The 14991-nt window shown below is 39.9% G+C and overlaps 1 protein-coding gene across 3 annotated transcripts in view; it reads right to left on the bottom strand.

The window, feature by feature from the left end:
* The window catches only part of MRPS35 (mitochondrial ribosomal protein S35), a 32281-nt gene extending 19877 nt beyond the window's left edge, over positions 1–12404 (bottom strand). The window contains exons 1-4 of one of the 3 annotated variants that reach the window (XM_006086769.3): positions 12247–12404; positions 8512–8558; positions 7061–7228; positions 5554–5614 (exon numbers count right to left, since the gene is read on the bottom strand). In XM_006086769.3, coding sequence (XP_006086831.1) covers positions 5554–5614; positions 7061–7228; positions 8512–8558; positions 12247–12358 — 388 coding nt within the window. In that variant the 5' untranslated portion in view covers positions 12359–12404. Of the gene's footprint in view, positions 1–5553; positions 5615–7060; positions 7229–8511; positions 8559–9722; positions 9801–12246 lie in introns of those variants that run through there. The other 2 variants (XM_006086767.3, XM_023752316.1) reach the window with 2 other exon arrangements.
* Positions 12405–14991: the final 2587 nt, after the last annotated feature.

Here is a 14991-nt window from a genome sequence, read left to right on the forward strand (position 1 = left end):
TTTTTTTTAAAACTCTGAATAAGTCATTTCAATCACCAGATGATAATTACAGCCTTTATATTAAATGACCTGATTACATGTTTAAAAGAATGCAGCCAACTGGAAAGTACCTAATAGGCCTCTATTAGCCTTTATTCATCTGATAGGTAGAGTAATGACTAGACTTCAGAAAACCTTGGTTTTTTACTTAACTTCTGCCACTGATTATTAAAACTTTGGTAAATTACCTAACTTTCCTGTACTTCAGATTTTCCATCTGCAAGTTAGATATAAAATCTAAACTGACCTACTTTGAAAGAAAACTGAGAAGAAATATTTGAAAACCCTTTGAGTTATTTGGAAGATACAATCTACATCCAGAAGCTGGCAGAAGTGTAAAGGCAAAATTAGGGAAAGATTAAAACACTCAAAAGCACTGTAAAATATAATGCTACTCTTCCGAACGTGCTGTACGAAAGCCTTACATTTAAAAACTATAAAGCACTTTAGAAATCTCATTACAACGATCAGTCTCCAAATTATAAATGCACACTTAAAAATAGTGTTTTAAAAAATGCAATTTATCAGTGTAATGCATTTGTCACCTGGATTTACAAAGGATTCAAAAAGTGATATATGATTTGTTCCAATGAGCACAAATTTGTAAGTGTCAGTCTACTACCAGGCACTAATGGATACAGAAACATATAACCTAAAGGGATTGAAAAGCACTCTAATGTCCCAAAACAGAACACTACATAAATGAGAAGAGACAGAAGAGATTTTCTTTCTTCCCTCACTTCAAGAGTAAGGTAATTATTCCTACTTTTCAAGACCTCTTTATCTCTTCTTCCTAATACCTTTTTAAAAAAATATATATTTTTATTGATTTCAGAGAGGAAGGGAGAGGGAGAGAGAGAAACATCTATGATGAGAGAGAATCATTGATCGGCTGCCTCGTGCACTCCTCCTACTGGGGATCCAGCCCTCAACCCGGGCATGTGCTCTTCACTGGAATCGAAACAGGGCCCTTCAATCCTTAGGCTGATGCTCTATCCACTGAGCCAAACCAGCTAGGGCACAAAGGTACTAACTCTTAAATTAAACTACACACTAATCACTAATAGTCGTGAACCTAAAACAATTCAAATTTGCTTATTCTAGATAGTCCAATGCAAATGAGATCAGAAATTAAATTGGAATATGTACTTATTTTGAGAGCATACATAAAACCATGAGAAAAAAAGTTCTTTGTCCTTAGCTCCATGCATGTGGAGGATACGAGTGAAATCTATATTGATATCTAGGAATCAATAGCTATTGTTCAAAATCAATAAATCCAGAATTGGAAGCATAATCATATTTAGGTAATGCATTATATATACTAGTATATGCACCTACTATATAGAGTATATATAATATATACACAGAGAATACATATATACATATGTTGATTTGATATACTTATATATTGTAATATGATTACCACCATAGCTTTGGAAACACCTGTAGTACATCATATAATTACCATTTCTTTTTTGTGGTAAGGACATTTAAGATTTACTCCCTTAGCAAATTTCAGGAATATAATACAGTATTATTAACTATAATCACCATGCGGTATATTAGAATCCCCAAACTTATTCATTTTATAACTGGAAAACTGTACCCTTTGAACAGTATCTCCCTTTTCCCTCTAACCCAGGGGTGGGCAAACTTTTTGACTCGAGGGCAACAATGGGTTCTTAAACTGGACCGGAGGGCCGGAACAAAAGCATGGATGGAGTGTTTGTGTGAACTAATATAAATTCAAAGTAAACATCATTACATAAAAGGGTACGGTCTTTTTTTTTTTTAGTTTTATTCATTTCAAACGGGCCGTAGTTTGCCCACGGCTGCTCTAACCCCTAGGCCCCGCAGCCCATGGAAACCACCATTCTAGAAATTACACATAAATGTGATATTATACAGTATTTGTCTTTCCCTGACTTATTTCACATAGCATAATGCCCTGAAGGCCCATCCATGTTGTCACTAATGACAGAATGCCCTTCTTTCTCACAGTTGAATAATATTCCAATATATATATTTTATTCTTTAACCATTAATCGAGTGATAGACACTTAGGTTGTTTCTCTATCTTGGCTCTTGTGAATAATGCTACATTGCATCTGGGTGTGCAGACATCTCTTTGAGATAGTGATTTCATTTCCTTCGAATAAATACCCAGAAGTGTGGTTGCTGAATCATATGATAGTTCTATTTTTAATTCCTTGAGAAACTTCCATACTGTTTGGCACAGACACTGTACCAAGTTACATTCCCACCACCAGGACAAAATAATTCCCTCGCCAACACTAAACTCTCTTCTGTCTTTTTGCTGATAGTCATTCCAACAGGTGTGAGGTGCTAAGTCATAGTATTTTGATTTGCATTTCCCTGATGATTAGTGATGCTAAACACCTTTTCATGTAACTTCAAACATTTGTACCTCCTCTTTGAAAAACGTCTTAGTTCCTCTGTCCATTTTTAAATTGAGTTATTTGTTTTTTGCTGAGTTGTATGAGCTCCCTATATATTTTGGGTATATTAATCCCTTATCAGATATATGATTTGCAAATATTTCCTCCCAATTTGTAGGCTGCGTTTTCATTTTGTTGATGGTCTTCTTTGCTTTGCAGGAGCTTTATAATTTGATGTAGTCTCACTTGTTTATTTTTGCTTTTTTAGCCTTTGCTTTCAGTGTCAAATCCAAAAAAACATGCCAAAACCAGTATCAAGGAGCTTACCCTGCCCCTCCCCCCGAAACCCATTTTCTTACAGTGGTCGGCAAACCACGGCTCGAGAGCCACATGTGGCTCTTTGGCCCCTTCAGTGTGGCTCTTCCACAAAATACCGACTTCTTCGCATTGGCCACGAAGTTTCAATCGCACTGTACGTTCGCGCCCACAGCGTGGTATTTTGTGGAAGAGCCACACTGAAGGGGCCAAAGAGCCGCATGTGGCTCGCGAGCCGCAGTTTGCCGACCACGGTTCTAGGAGTTTACAGTTTCAGGTGTTACATTCAAGTCTTCAATTCATTTTGAGTTGATTTTCTTGGTAGGTGTAAGATAGGGGTCCAGTTTTATTCCTTTGCATGTAGCTACCCAGTTTTCTTAAGATCATTTATTGAAGAGACTATCCTTTTCCCATTGTATATTCTTGGCCCCTCTGGCATAAAAATTAATTGACCATACATGAGTGGGTTTATTTCTGGGCTCTTCATTCTGTTCCAATGATCTGTTTTTTTATACCAGTAACAAACATATTGTTTTAATTACGACAACTTTGTAATACAATTTGAAATCATTGTTCTTCTTAAGGTTGCTTTGGTTATTCAGGTTCTTTTATGGTTCCACACAAATTTTAGTATTGTTTATTTCTATTTCTGTGAAAAATGCCATTGGAATTTTTATAGGAATTACACTGAATCTAGAGGCAGTATGGGCATTTTAACAATATTAATTCTTCCAATCCATGAGCACAGACTATCTTCCCATTTATTTGTATCTTCTTCAGTTTCTTTCATCTTGGTGCATAGATCTTTCACTTGCTTGATTAAACTTATTTCTAAGTATTTTTTTTTACGTAAATGAGGATTTTCTTAATTTATCTGACAGTTCACTGTTAATAGAAACACAACTGATTTTTGTATATTAATTTTGTATTCTGTGACTTTACTGAATTTATTAGTCCTAACAGTTTTGGGGCAAAGTCTTTAGGGTTTTCTACATACAATTTCATATAATCTACAATTAGAGACAATTTTACTTCTTTTATGTTTTGGATGTCTCTTTTTCTTATCTAAATGCTCTGGCTAAAACTTCTATGTTGAATAAAAGTAACTTGTCCTTGTATTGTTCTGATCTTAGAAGAAATGCTTTCAGTTTTTTACACAGAGTATATTAGTTGTGCCTTCATTATGTTGAGGTATATAGTTTGTTGAGAATCTTTCTCATCAAAGGATGTTGAATTTAATAAAATGCTTTTCCTGCATCTATTGAAATAATTATATAATTTTTATCCTTTGTTTTGTTAATGTGGTGTTATCACACTGATTTGCAGATGCTGAACCATCTTTCCATCCCTGGAATAAATCCCACTAAATCAGTGTATGATCCTTTTAATGTACTGTTGAATTCAGTGTGCTACTATTTTGTTGAGGACTTCTGCATCTATGTTCATCAGAGATATTGGCTTGTAATTTTCTTTCTTGCAGAGTTCTTGTCTGGATTTGGTGTCAGGGTAATGCTGGCCTTGTAAAATGGATTTGAAAGTGTTCCCATCTGTTTTATATTTTGGAAGAGTTTGAGAAGAATTGGTATTAATTCTTCTATAAATGTTTAGAATCCACCAGTGAAGCTATCTGGTTCTGGACTTTTCTTTGTTGGAAGGGTTTTGATTTCTGATTCAATCTTCCTACTAGTAATCAGTCTGTTCAGACATTCTACTTCATCATGATTGACTCATGGTAGTTTAAACGTTTGTAGAAATTTATTCCTTTCTTCTACATTTTCCAATTTGTTGGTATATAATTAATTATTCACAGTAGTCTTTTATGATCCTTTGTAGTTCTGTTATAAGTTAAAATGTTTCCATTTTCACTTATATATTTATTTTGAGTCCTTTCTCTTTTGTTTTTGGTGAGTCTAGCTTATGGCTTGCGTATTTTGTTTATCCTTTCAAAAAACCAGCTTTAGTTTCATTTATCTTTTCTATTGTTTTTTTTTAGTCTCTATTTCATTTATTTCCACTCTGATCTTTGTTATTTCCTTTCTTCTACTAACTCTGGGCTTAGTTTGTCTTTCTTTTTCTAGTTCCTTAAGGTATAAAGTTAGGTTGTTTGAGACCTTTCTTGTTTCTTAATCTAGGCATTTATTGCTATAAACTTCCCTCTTAGGACTGCTTTTACTAAATCTCAAAAGGCTTGGTATGTTGTGTCTCCATTTTCATTTATCTCAAGATATTTTTTCATTTCTCTTTTGATTTCTTCTTTGACCCACTGTTTGTTCAGGGCATGTTGTTTAATCTCCATGTAACTGTGAATTTTCCAGTTTTCTTCTTGTAATTGATTTCTAGTTTCGTACCACTATGGTCAGAGAAGTTGCTTGATATGATTTCAGTCTTCTTAAGTTATTTAGACTTGTTTTGTGGCCTAACATGATCTATTCTGGAGAATTTTTCATGTGCATTTGAGGAGAAAGTGTATTCAGCTGCTGTCGAATGGTGTGTTCCATAAATGTTAAGTCCACCTGATCTAATGTGTAGTTTAAGTCCAACATTTCCTTATTTTCTTCTGTCTGGATGACCTATCTATTGTTGAAAGTAGGGTAGTGAAGTCCCCTACTATTATTGTATTGCTGTCTCTTTCTCCCTTCAGTTCTGTTAATATTGCTTTATATATTTAGGTGCTCCAATGTTGGGTGCATAAATATTTACACATTGTATCCTCTTAATGAATCAACCCCTTTATCATTAGAAATCTGATTCTTAATATTGTGTTCAAAGTCAATTATGTTACAAAATAACCACTTACCTTTAAGAGCTTCACAATGCTTTTTAATTGCTACAGGAGTCAAATGCAAAAAATTGGGGATCTAAAGTAGAAAAATTTAAAGGATAAATCAGCCAACTGTCTTAAAAACATGAAAAAAGATAATTTGCTCATACAACTAAATTATAAGCTCAACAACCTTATCATAAATAAAATGAGTCAGTTTCTTACAATATTGTACAGGTGTTGTGAATTCAAGAAATAAATTCCTGCTTAGCCAGTTTTGCTCAGTGGTTAGAGTCTTGGCCTGTGGACTGAAGGATCTCGGATTCAATTCTGGTCAAGGGCACGTACCTCCGTTTCAGGTTCAATCCCCGGCCCAGGTCAGGGCACATACAAGATAACCAACGGAGGTGTCTCACATCGATGTTTCTCTCTCTATCTCTCCCCCTCCCTTCCACTCTCTAAAAATCAATGGGAAAAACATCCTCAGGTGACGATTAACCAACAATAACAAAAAAGAAATTCCTTGAAATATAGATTCAGTACCAAGTATTTTAAAATGACAACATTCGAAAATATTAGCATCATTTGTATAGTATTCTTCCTGCCATGAATCTACAGATGTACATATTTCCCTTATAGAACTAAAAGGACACAGATTATTATTTAATCACTAGAGGCCCAGTGCACGGGTGGGGTCTCTCTGGGTAGCCTGCAGGAATTGGGCCGAAACCCACAGTCCAACGTCGCCTGCCGCTCCCGCTCCTCTTGGCCCCACTGTGCCTGCCATGTGCTCGCACCCAATCAGTCCGAACCGGGAGAGGCTTGAGTTGCCTGCTGCAGCAGCGCTTGCCAGCCATGAGCCCTGCGTCTGGTTCCACCCCACCACCACCTCCCCCCCGAAAAGGGAATGGAAGGGAGGGGGAGAGACAGAGAGAGAAAAACATCGATGTGAGAGAGACACATCCATTGGTTGCCTCCCATACCCACCCTAACCTCGGGCCAAGGATCCAGCCTGGAGCCTGCAACTAAGGTACGTACCCTTGACCAGAACTGAAGCCAAGATCCTTCAGTCTGTGGGCTGACACTCTATCCACCGAGCCAAACCAGCTAGGGCAGTTACATTAAATGCCTAGGATTCTTTTGAGGGTTTTTTTTGTTTTTTTTACCACAGAAAATCAAAATATAGCATCCATTATTACCTAAGGAAAAATTTTTAAATCAAACACAAGCCCAGCTGGTGTGGCTCAGTGGTTGAGAGTTGACCCATGCACCAAGAGGTCACTGGTTTGATTCCTGTTCAGGGCACATGCCCAGGCTGTAGGCTTGATCCCCAGTGGGAGGCTAAAGTTCCTCTCTCATCAATACTTCTATCTCTCTCCCTCTCCCCTCCTCTCTCTCTAAAATCAATAAAAACATATTTTTAAAAAACAAAAAAACCCACAAGAAGCTGCTACACACTGAACCTTGAAGTGTAAGGGCAGTGGGAGGAGGATCACTATTTACTTGAACAGAGGTCTTGGCTAATGAATCAGTAACTTCTTACCTTTAAAAGTTCTAAATTTCCCTCCTTTGCCATGGGCACCCCCATTTTTACTGGGTAACCCATTCGAACAGGAAGAGGTACTGCAGAGGGTTTAAATGGTGCTGCAACAGGGTAGACACTAGGCCAGTCCTGGTCAACAGCCATTTTCTCTGTCCTAGGAGGTAGTGCCTAAGAAACAAAAAACAGTTTAATATTTTAAATATAAACACATATTTTAATTTTAAAGCAAAAGAAAACATGCAATTAAGAGAAATACTAGCAGAATTGCAACCTAGGTAAAATCTGACCTTCCACAAAGTTGCTGCTAATCAAATGAAAAAATACCAAATCTACCTAAATATTTCTGTACTGTTTCCTCAAACTCTCTGGGGCAAGAGGGATATCCCCTTTAATACAATGTCCATCACTAAAGCATATCTATCTTATGTATTTACAAAGACTTTTAGCAAAGTTTTTACATTTTATTTATGAAGGAGGTGAATAACAATATATTTTGAAATCATTTTGAAAACTCCTTTGATGGAAGTCAGAATGAGGTGACATTGAGAACTTGGAAATAAGTAAATTAAGGTTAAACTAACTGAATAAATACATAAGAAATTATATACCTTCTAGGCCCAGGGAATAACTACATGGTAGCTTAGTCAATCACAATCTCTCTCTCTCTCTCTCTCTCTCTCTCTCTCTCTCTCTCTCTATATATATATATATATATATATATATATATGTAAAACCTAATATGCAAAGTGTCCCCTCAGGAGTTTGACTGACTGGGAGTTCAATTGCTCACTATGATGTGCGCTGACCACCAGGGGACGACACGGAATGAAGGCAGGCCCCAGCTGGCAGCCGCTAGGGACCCTACCCGTGTACAAATTTTGTGCACTGAGCCTCTAGTATATAATATACTCAGCAGAAGGGGATGACCAGCATATGGTTTAAAGAGGCAAAATTTGGCAACACCCACCTAAGCAATACTAGTGTAGCAGGTCCTGAAGCAGGTAATATTCCTATGAAAATGACTACTCTAGACAATTATAATTTGATGCCATTTAATGTCCAACTAATATGCCTTTGTTTTGACTCCATGCCAAGTGACTTTATAATTTGGATTCCTCCACAGCGATGCCCACAGAACTGGTAATATTCATGCATATATCCCAGGCTACATGACTATTATAAGCATCATCAAAAGTAATTCTATATTCTGGTTTAGGTACCTATTTCCTGGGAATATGTGGGTGAGTCCATCTCTCAAAGATGATCCATTCTCAGGATACTGACAAAGACCAGACCAAGACTAGAGTCAAGACTGTGATAGTCACCAAGTGAACACCCCCTTATGAACCTTTCTTGGGATGTACCCTCCTGCCTCATTGTGAATATCTTCCTCACTTTAGAACTTCAGAAACCATTAAGATAATATATATTAGAATATGTTAATTGTTCACCTTTCTTCTTGGTGGCCTTTCAGACCTGGATGTTCTTTCTGTTGTACCTAAAAGACAACACAATAGTTACAGAGAATTTTATAACATGGATTTATTCAACTGATCATGATCCCATGATCTGAATACAATTTAAAGTATTCAGTAACAAACAAAGAGACAATAACCCATTTTGTGTAAGCTGAGACTAAAATCGTGTTAATGAAAATGCAATGTCAGAAATAGTTAAGAAAATTCCAGTTATTAAGATATAAAATGAAATCATCATATAAAGAAAAACTTTCAATTAATTCTAAGGTTCATAGTCAAATAAACTCACTTCCCCAAGTTAAAATATCTAGTTAGAAATAAGTATTTTGTGTCTTTAAAGATAAATGGTTTGAAAGGTTCTAGTTTTAAGTATACCTGCTCATATTTGGAATTATTCTGGTCTTTCTACCAACAACAACAAAAAAAGAAAATTGCTAAATTTTTCCTTTTCTATTACATATTAGAACTGCCAATGCTACAATAACAAAAATCACAGCCATTCCTAATTAAATCACAGAACTGTAGAAGAGGGCAGATTACTTATATACATTATATACCTTTTAAAATATTATTGTATGCCTCTCTAAATAACTGTTTTGCTATTCTAAAATAATAAGTTTTATTTATTGAGCACCTGCACATGCTAGATGCTGTGCTAAATGCTTTTCATTACCTCATTTAATGTTATTCTTCACAAGAACTGTGAGTACTAACACTATCCTTATCTAGAAGTCATTTACGGCCAAGAAAACTAAGGACCAAGAGTTGTGAGATTAGCACAGCTCACAAGACTCTTCAGACTCTGAACCTCACACCACATTCTTCACATCTCTAGCCTCATTCCCCTTCACAAGGCCCCACAACTACACTGAACTTCCCTTCAGTCTTTCTGAACTTTATGTTCTCTGCCTGGAATATGCTTCCCTCCAATCTGCTTGACTTCTGTCCCCTTTGGCCTCCCCACCTCAATTCATGTAAAATTCTTATTCATCCCTCAGTGATATATATCCCTCATCCCTTCAAAAGTTTTAGAGTGATATTGGGTACTAGAAATTAAGAAGGCAGCAAAGAACAAGAGAAACAAAGTTCTTACTCCCACAAAATGGAGAGTCTGTCAAAATAAGACAACTATTTCACAAGTAATTTCAATAAATAAACAATGATAAATATTAATGGAAACATACAGCAGGGGACCAAACCTAGTCAAATAGTTGGGGAAGAAGTTCCCTGAAGAAGTTGACTTTAAGCTAAACCTCAAGGATGAACAGGAGGTAGCCCTGGGAACCGGCAAGTGAGAAAAAGTGTTCTAGAGAAAGAGAAGATGGAAATCAAAGTAAACAAATTTAATATGGTGGAAACTTCAGAGCAGAACAGAGAGTGCACTGAGAAAAGAGACTGGAGACATTTGATAGACATCTCAGATACGTCATTGGCGAGCTCTAGATTTTCTTCTTCAGTCTTCCCAATCCCTGTACATGGTATTGCCATTCATCCAATTATTCAGGACAAAAATCTAACATGCTTCCTGGAGACTGTTCCTCAAGCCCCATATCAAATCCACCATTAAGTCCCATTAGTTCTACCTTCAAAATGTGTCCCAAATTCAACCATAACAGCCTACTCCACAATTACCTCAACCCAAATCACCATCATCTCATTTGTACTACAACTTCCAAACTGGTCTGCTGAGTTCCACTCTTTCCCTCCTGAAGTTGGCTCTCCACACAACATCACTGCCCTGCTTAACATCTTCCAGTGTGACCCCAACTTAAAATACAAGCCAAGCCAAATGCCCATAAGCAGTTACAAGATCAGGCCATCACTCCCCTTTCTTATACTAGAACTCTCCCCTTTGCTCACTTAGCTCCAGCCGCGCTGGCCTTTTCTCTGTTCCTTGACCACACCCATAAGCTTATTCTCACTTCTGGGCCTCTGCACTAGCAATTCCCAGCGCCAACAATGCTCTTTCCCCACCTCAGCATGGTTCTGGGCTCTGCTCAAATGTCACTTCCCCAAGGAGGGGAGGTCTTTCCAGACTATCTACCTTATCCGACCCTATAGTCACTACTCCTCCAATTCATCATTCCCAACAGTCTGCTTTCTTTTTCTTCAAAGCACTAATCACTACCTTACATGGTGCTGACATTGTTTATCTATTTATAGTCTGACTTCCCTCAAAGTATGTAAACTTCAAGAGGTAAAGGACTTTTGCTCTATCCTGGTATCTAGAATATCGCCTAGTACACAGTAGGAATCAAGTATTTATAGAATGAATGAAAAATTAAAAAGACGTGTTAAGCCCTAACCGGTTTGGCTCAGTGGATAGAGTCCCAGGTTCGATTCCGGCCAAGGGCATGTACCTTGGTTGCAGGCATATCCCCAGTAGGGGGTGTGCAGGAGGCGGCTGATCCATGTTTCTCTCTCATCGATGTTTCTAACTCTCTATCCCTCTCCCTTCTTCTCTGTAAAAAAAATCAATAAATATTTTTTTTAAAAAAGACATGTTAAGACTATTAAGGGCCAATAGGATACAGTGAGGAATTTATCATTTATCTTAAAGCAATGAGAATTGCTTGTAGATTTTGAATAAGGGAGTGGCAAGATAAGATTTGCTATTTCAGTGGTTCTCAACCTTGGCTGCACATTAGAATCACCTGGGACTCTTTTTAAAATCCTGATTTCTGGGCCTCATCCTCCGGAAATTCTGTTTCTTTGTTATGGGGTGGGGCCACAAAGGCAGCAGCAGGCAAGCAAGCTACCAAGGACAGGGGTGTAAGAGTGAGCACCTCCTGCCAACCCAGAACCTCTTGGGTGGGGCCACAACATTAGTAACAAAGAAAACAGAATTTCCGGAGGATGAGGCCCAGAAATCAGGATTTTAAAAAGATTCCCAGGTGATTCTAATGTGCAGCCAAGGTTGAGAACCACTGTTTTGAACACCTCACTCTGGCCTTTGTGAGAATTCAGTGCAGGGAGCAACGGCGGAAATGGTAAAGCAACTGTTGCAGAAGCGAGAGACGGTGGCCTCGGCGGGGCTGTGAGCAGGGTTAAGGACAGATCTTCCAGGAGGCAGCACGGGCAGCACCTGGTGTCACTGGACAGAGCTGTCCTCCCCTCCCGCGGGCTCCGCCCCGATGCTCCTACAGAACCCCATTCTCGCTTCTTGTTAGGCACCTCACACCGAACAGTCGGCGTTCACAAAAGTCCTCGATTCCTTTTCACCGATTCCTCCAGGGCGGGCGCGGCGCCAGGCACCCCTGCTCTCTCTGAGCGAAGGTCACCTCCATGGCTGTGAATGAAGGTCATCCCATTTGGCGGCATGGCGAGGCCTGGGTTCAGAGCTGCAGTTTGTCCTGGGGCAGCTACATGTTCCCCTTAACGCTCGGGAAAACCGAGGTTCAGCACCCCCTGGAAACGCTGCCGAGCACCGTCACTAGAGACCCGTGCCGGCGACCGCGGGACCGGCACCGAAGCGCGGGTACCCGGGAGGGAGGGGCAGGCTCGTGGTCCGCAATGGCCCCAGCGCAGCAATCCGCGGCTAGGAACCGGGCGACACCCGGACGGCGGGCAGACCCACAGGCACGGCTTTCCCGCCAGGCGAGCCAGGGCCAGGCGGCAGGGCCAGGGACACCGCGGCGGCCTCCACGGGTCCTATATTCCGCCCTCTCACCTCCCCCAGAGCCCGGAGGCGACGCGGCAGACACTCACGCGGGCGTGGATTCCCGGGGAGAGTGGTGGGAGACGCTGCGGTGGAGAAGGCACGCACGGTCCCGGCCCTCGGCTGCAGGCACCGCCACGCGGGGAGCGACGCGGCCGCCATGGCTGCGAAGACGGCAAGCCGGACTGGCCAAGTGCGATCCCGCTCTTGGGGGCAGGCCTGAGCCGCTACTGCGCATGCTCGGGCAGGACAAGCGCGATTCCGTTGGTCAGGGGGCGGGCCTGAGGCTGCTACCGCGCATGCTCGGGCAGGACAAGCGCGATCCCGTTGGTCAGGGGGCGGGCCTGAGGCCGCTACTGCGCATGCTCGCCCGCTTTGCCCCGCCCCTGGGGTGCATAAACAGGATACACGTGGGTCTGGGAAGTCAGGGCCAGAGTCAAAAGTGCACCACAGAAAAGAGAAAAAAAAGTCATGAAAAGGAAGCAAAACGCTTAAAAAATATATCGAAGCAGGCAGTCCAAAGACAATTGCAAATAATGATCATAAGGTGATGGGGAAATGTCGCTCACAGAGGGCAGGTGTGGTCTGGGTGGGACCTCCTGGCCCGGGTCTACCCTAGAGCCGTGCTCCTTTGCAATGGCTGCTTTTCTACAGGTTCTTGCATTAAAGAATGTGTTCAGCTAGTGCAATGGACACATTCCAAGGGGAGAGGCAGTATCTGATAGTTAAAAGAATACTTGACTTTAAAACTTGGTTTCACCATTTCTAGGCTGTGTTAGTCTAATCTAGTTAATATAGACAAACATGTGGGTACAATATTGATGTACAATGAGTATTATGTCCGCATTGGATGTAATTGTTCAGTGATTTGGTTAGTTCGTTTGTAGATCAGTTTAGAATTACAAAAAGTCAGTATTCATCAGGACTTAGAATATAATGGTCATTCTTTTTCATGAGTTTATTATGAGGATGAATGAACATACAACCCTTAATAAAATTATTCCCTGTTTTTTTCAGCTGTTATGTATAATATTTAATCAAAGTACAAAATTATAATAAGAACAGCATGGAACAAACACAACTGACTCTTGGTAAGCATACAGCTGGCAGAGCAGAAGTATGCTGGTGTCCCAGGGTATTCTATCTATGAGCATTCAGTGCACATGGGCATCAATCAGTATGTGATGGGAGTGGGTTGAGGTGGGGGTGGGGGGAATAGCATGATAGGGACAAGTATTTGTTGAGGTGTGTGTTTTGTTAATCCTCACCCGAGGAGGATAGCAACTGGGACCCTTCAGTCCTCTGGCCAACGCTCTATCCAGTGAGCCAAATTAGGGCAGGGAGAAGTATTTGTAATAATCACCATTCTCATCTCTTTTGGCCTCTTACTATCCATTATTGTTCCAAAGCAGAAGTATTAGATGTATTAGTTTTCTAGAGCCGCTGTAACAAATACCACAAACTAGGTGACTTAAAACAACAGAGATTTATACTCTCACAGTTCTAGAGACTAGAACTTCAAAATCCAGGCATAGGCAGGGTTGGTGGTTCCTCCTGGAAGTTCAGAGGGAGGATCTGTCTATGCCCCTCTCTTAGCTTCTGATGATTGTTGGCAATCCATGGCATTCCTTGGCTTGTAGACACATCACTCCAATCTCTGCCTCTATCTTCACATAGTGTTTTACCTTCTCTTCTATTTTTAAGATGAAAAGTATGGTGTTTTAACAGATGAATATGGAGTTTGAACCCAGGCTCTGCTTTTTTTGTGATCTTGGGCAAGTCCACCTAACATCCCTGAGCTTCCATTTCAAAGAAAACAGAAACAATAATATCTTCCTCAGGACCATTGTGATTGAGTTATATTTCAGAAGGTGTAATATAAATGGTGGCCATTAGAATTAAGCTGAGTCAATACAGCAGCCAGTTTTTCTCTCTTGAGTTTGTATATTTTATTTTATTTTATTTTTTTTAAATATATATATTTTTAAATATATTTTATTGATTTTTTACAGAGAGGAAGGGAGAGAGATAGAGAGAGTTAGAAACATCGATCAGCTGCCTCCTGCACCCCTCCTACTGGGGATGTGCCCGCAACCCAGGTACATGCCCTTGACCGGAATCGAACCTGGGACCTTTCAGTCCGCAGGCTGACGCTCTATCCACTGAGCCAAACCGGTTTCGGCGAGTTTGTATATTTTAGTATAATAAAGTGCAAGGCCTATACCATAGAAATTTAGGGACAAAAAAAGATATGAGTCATTATAAAATTGATTTTCATTCAGAGAATTCTCAATTTCTGAGTAAGATGTTAAGAGACTTAGGTCCTCAGTCTACTTTCCTGTGCTTTCTGTCTTTTGTTTACTCTTTCTCTAAGAATAAAGTGGATAGATATGATTAGAGTTAGTGGAGCCAGAGAAACACTTATTGTTTCCCCAGGTATCAAGTACAATAAAGTTCATTCTATATTAATAGTTAAAAACTCATTTGCAATGCTATCAACAGGCAATAATAATAACTGGTTCATGCAGTGTAAAGAGTAAAGCATACTCTGACCAGTGTGGCTCAGTTGGTTGGCCATTGTCCCATGCACCAAAAGGTTGTCAGTTCTATTCCTGGTCGTGGCACATGCCCCATTGTGGGCTTGATCCCCAGCAAGGAGCATGCAGGAGGCAGCCGATCAATGTTTCCCTTGCATCGCATCGATGTTTCTTTCTCTCTCTCTCCTTTTCCCTTCCCCTCTTTCTAAAAATCATCAATACAAATATTTTTTTAAAGAGTAAAGCATGTACTATTGT

The sequence above is a fragment of the Myotis lucifugus genome, unplaced genomic scaffold (assembly GCF_000147115.1).
Source record: "Myotis lucifugus unplaced genomic scaffold, Myoluc2.0 scaffold_30, whole genome shotgun sequence".
In the NCBI taxonomy this organism is placed as follows: domain Eukaryota; kingdom Metazoa; phylum Chordata; class Mammalia; order Chiroptera; family Vespertilionidae; genus Myotis; species Myotis lucifugus.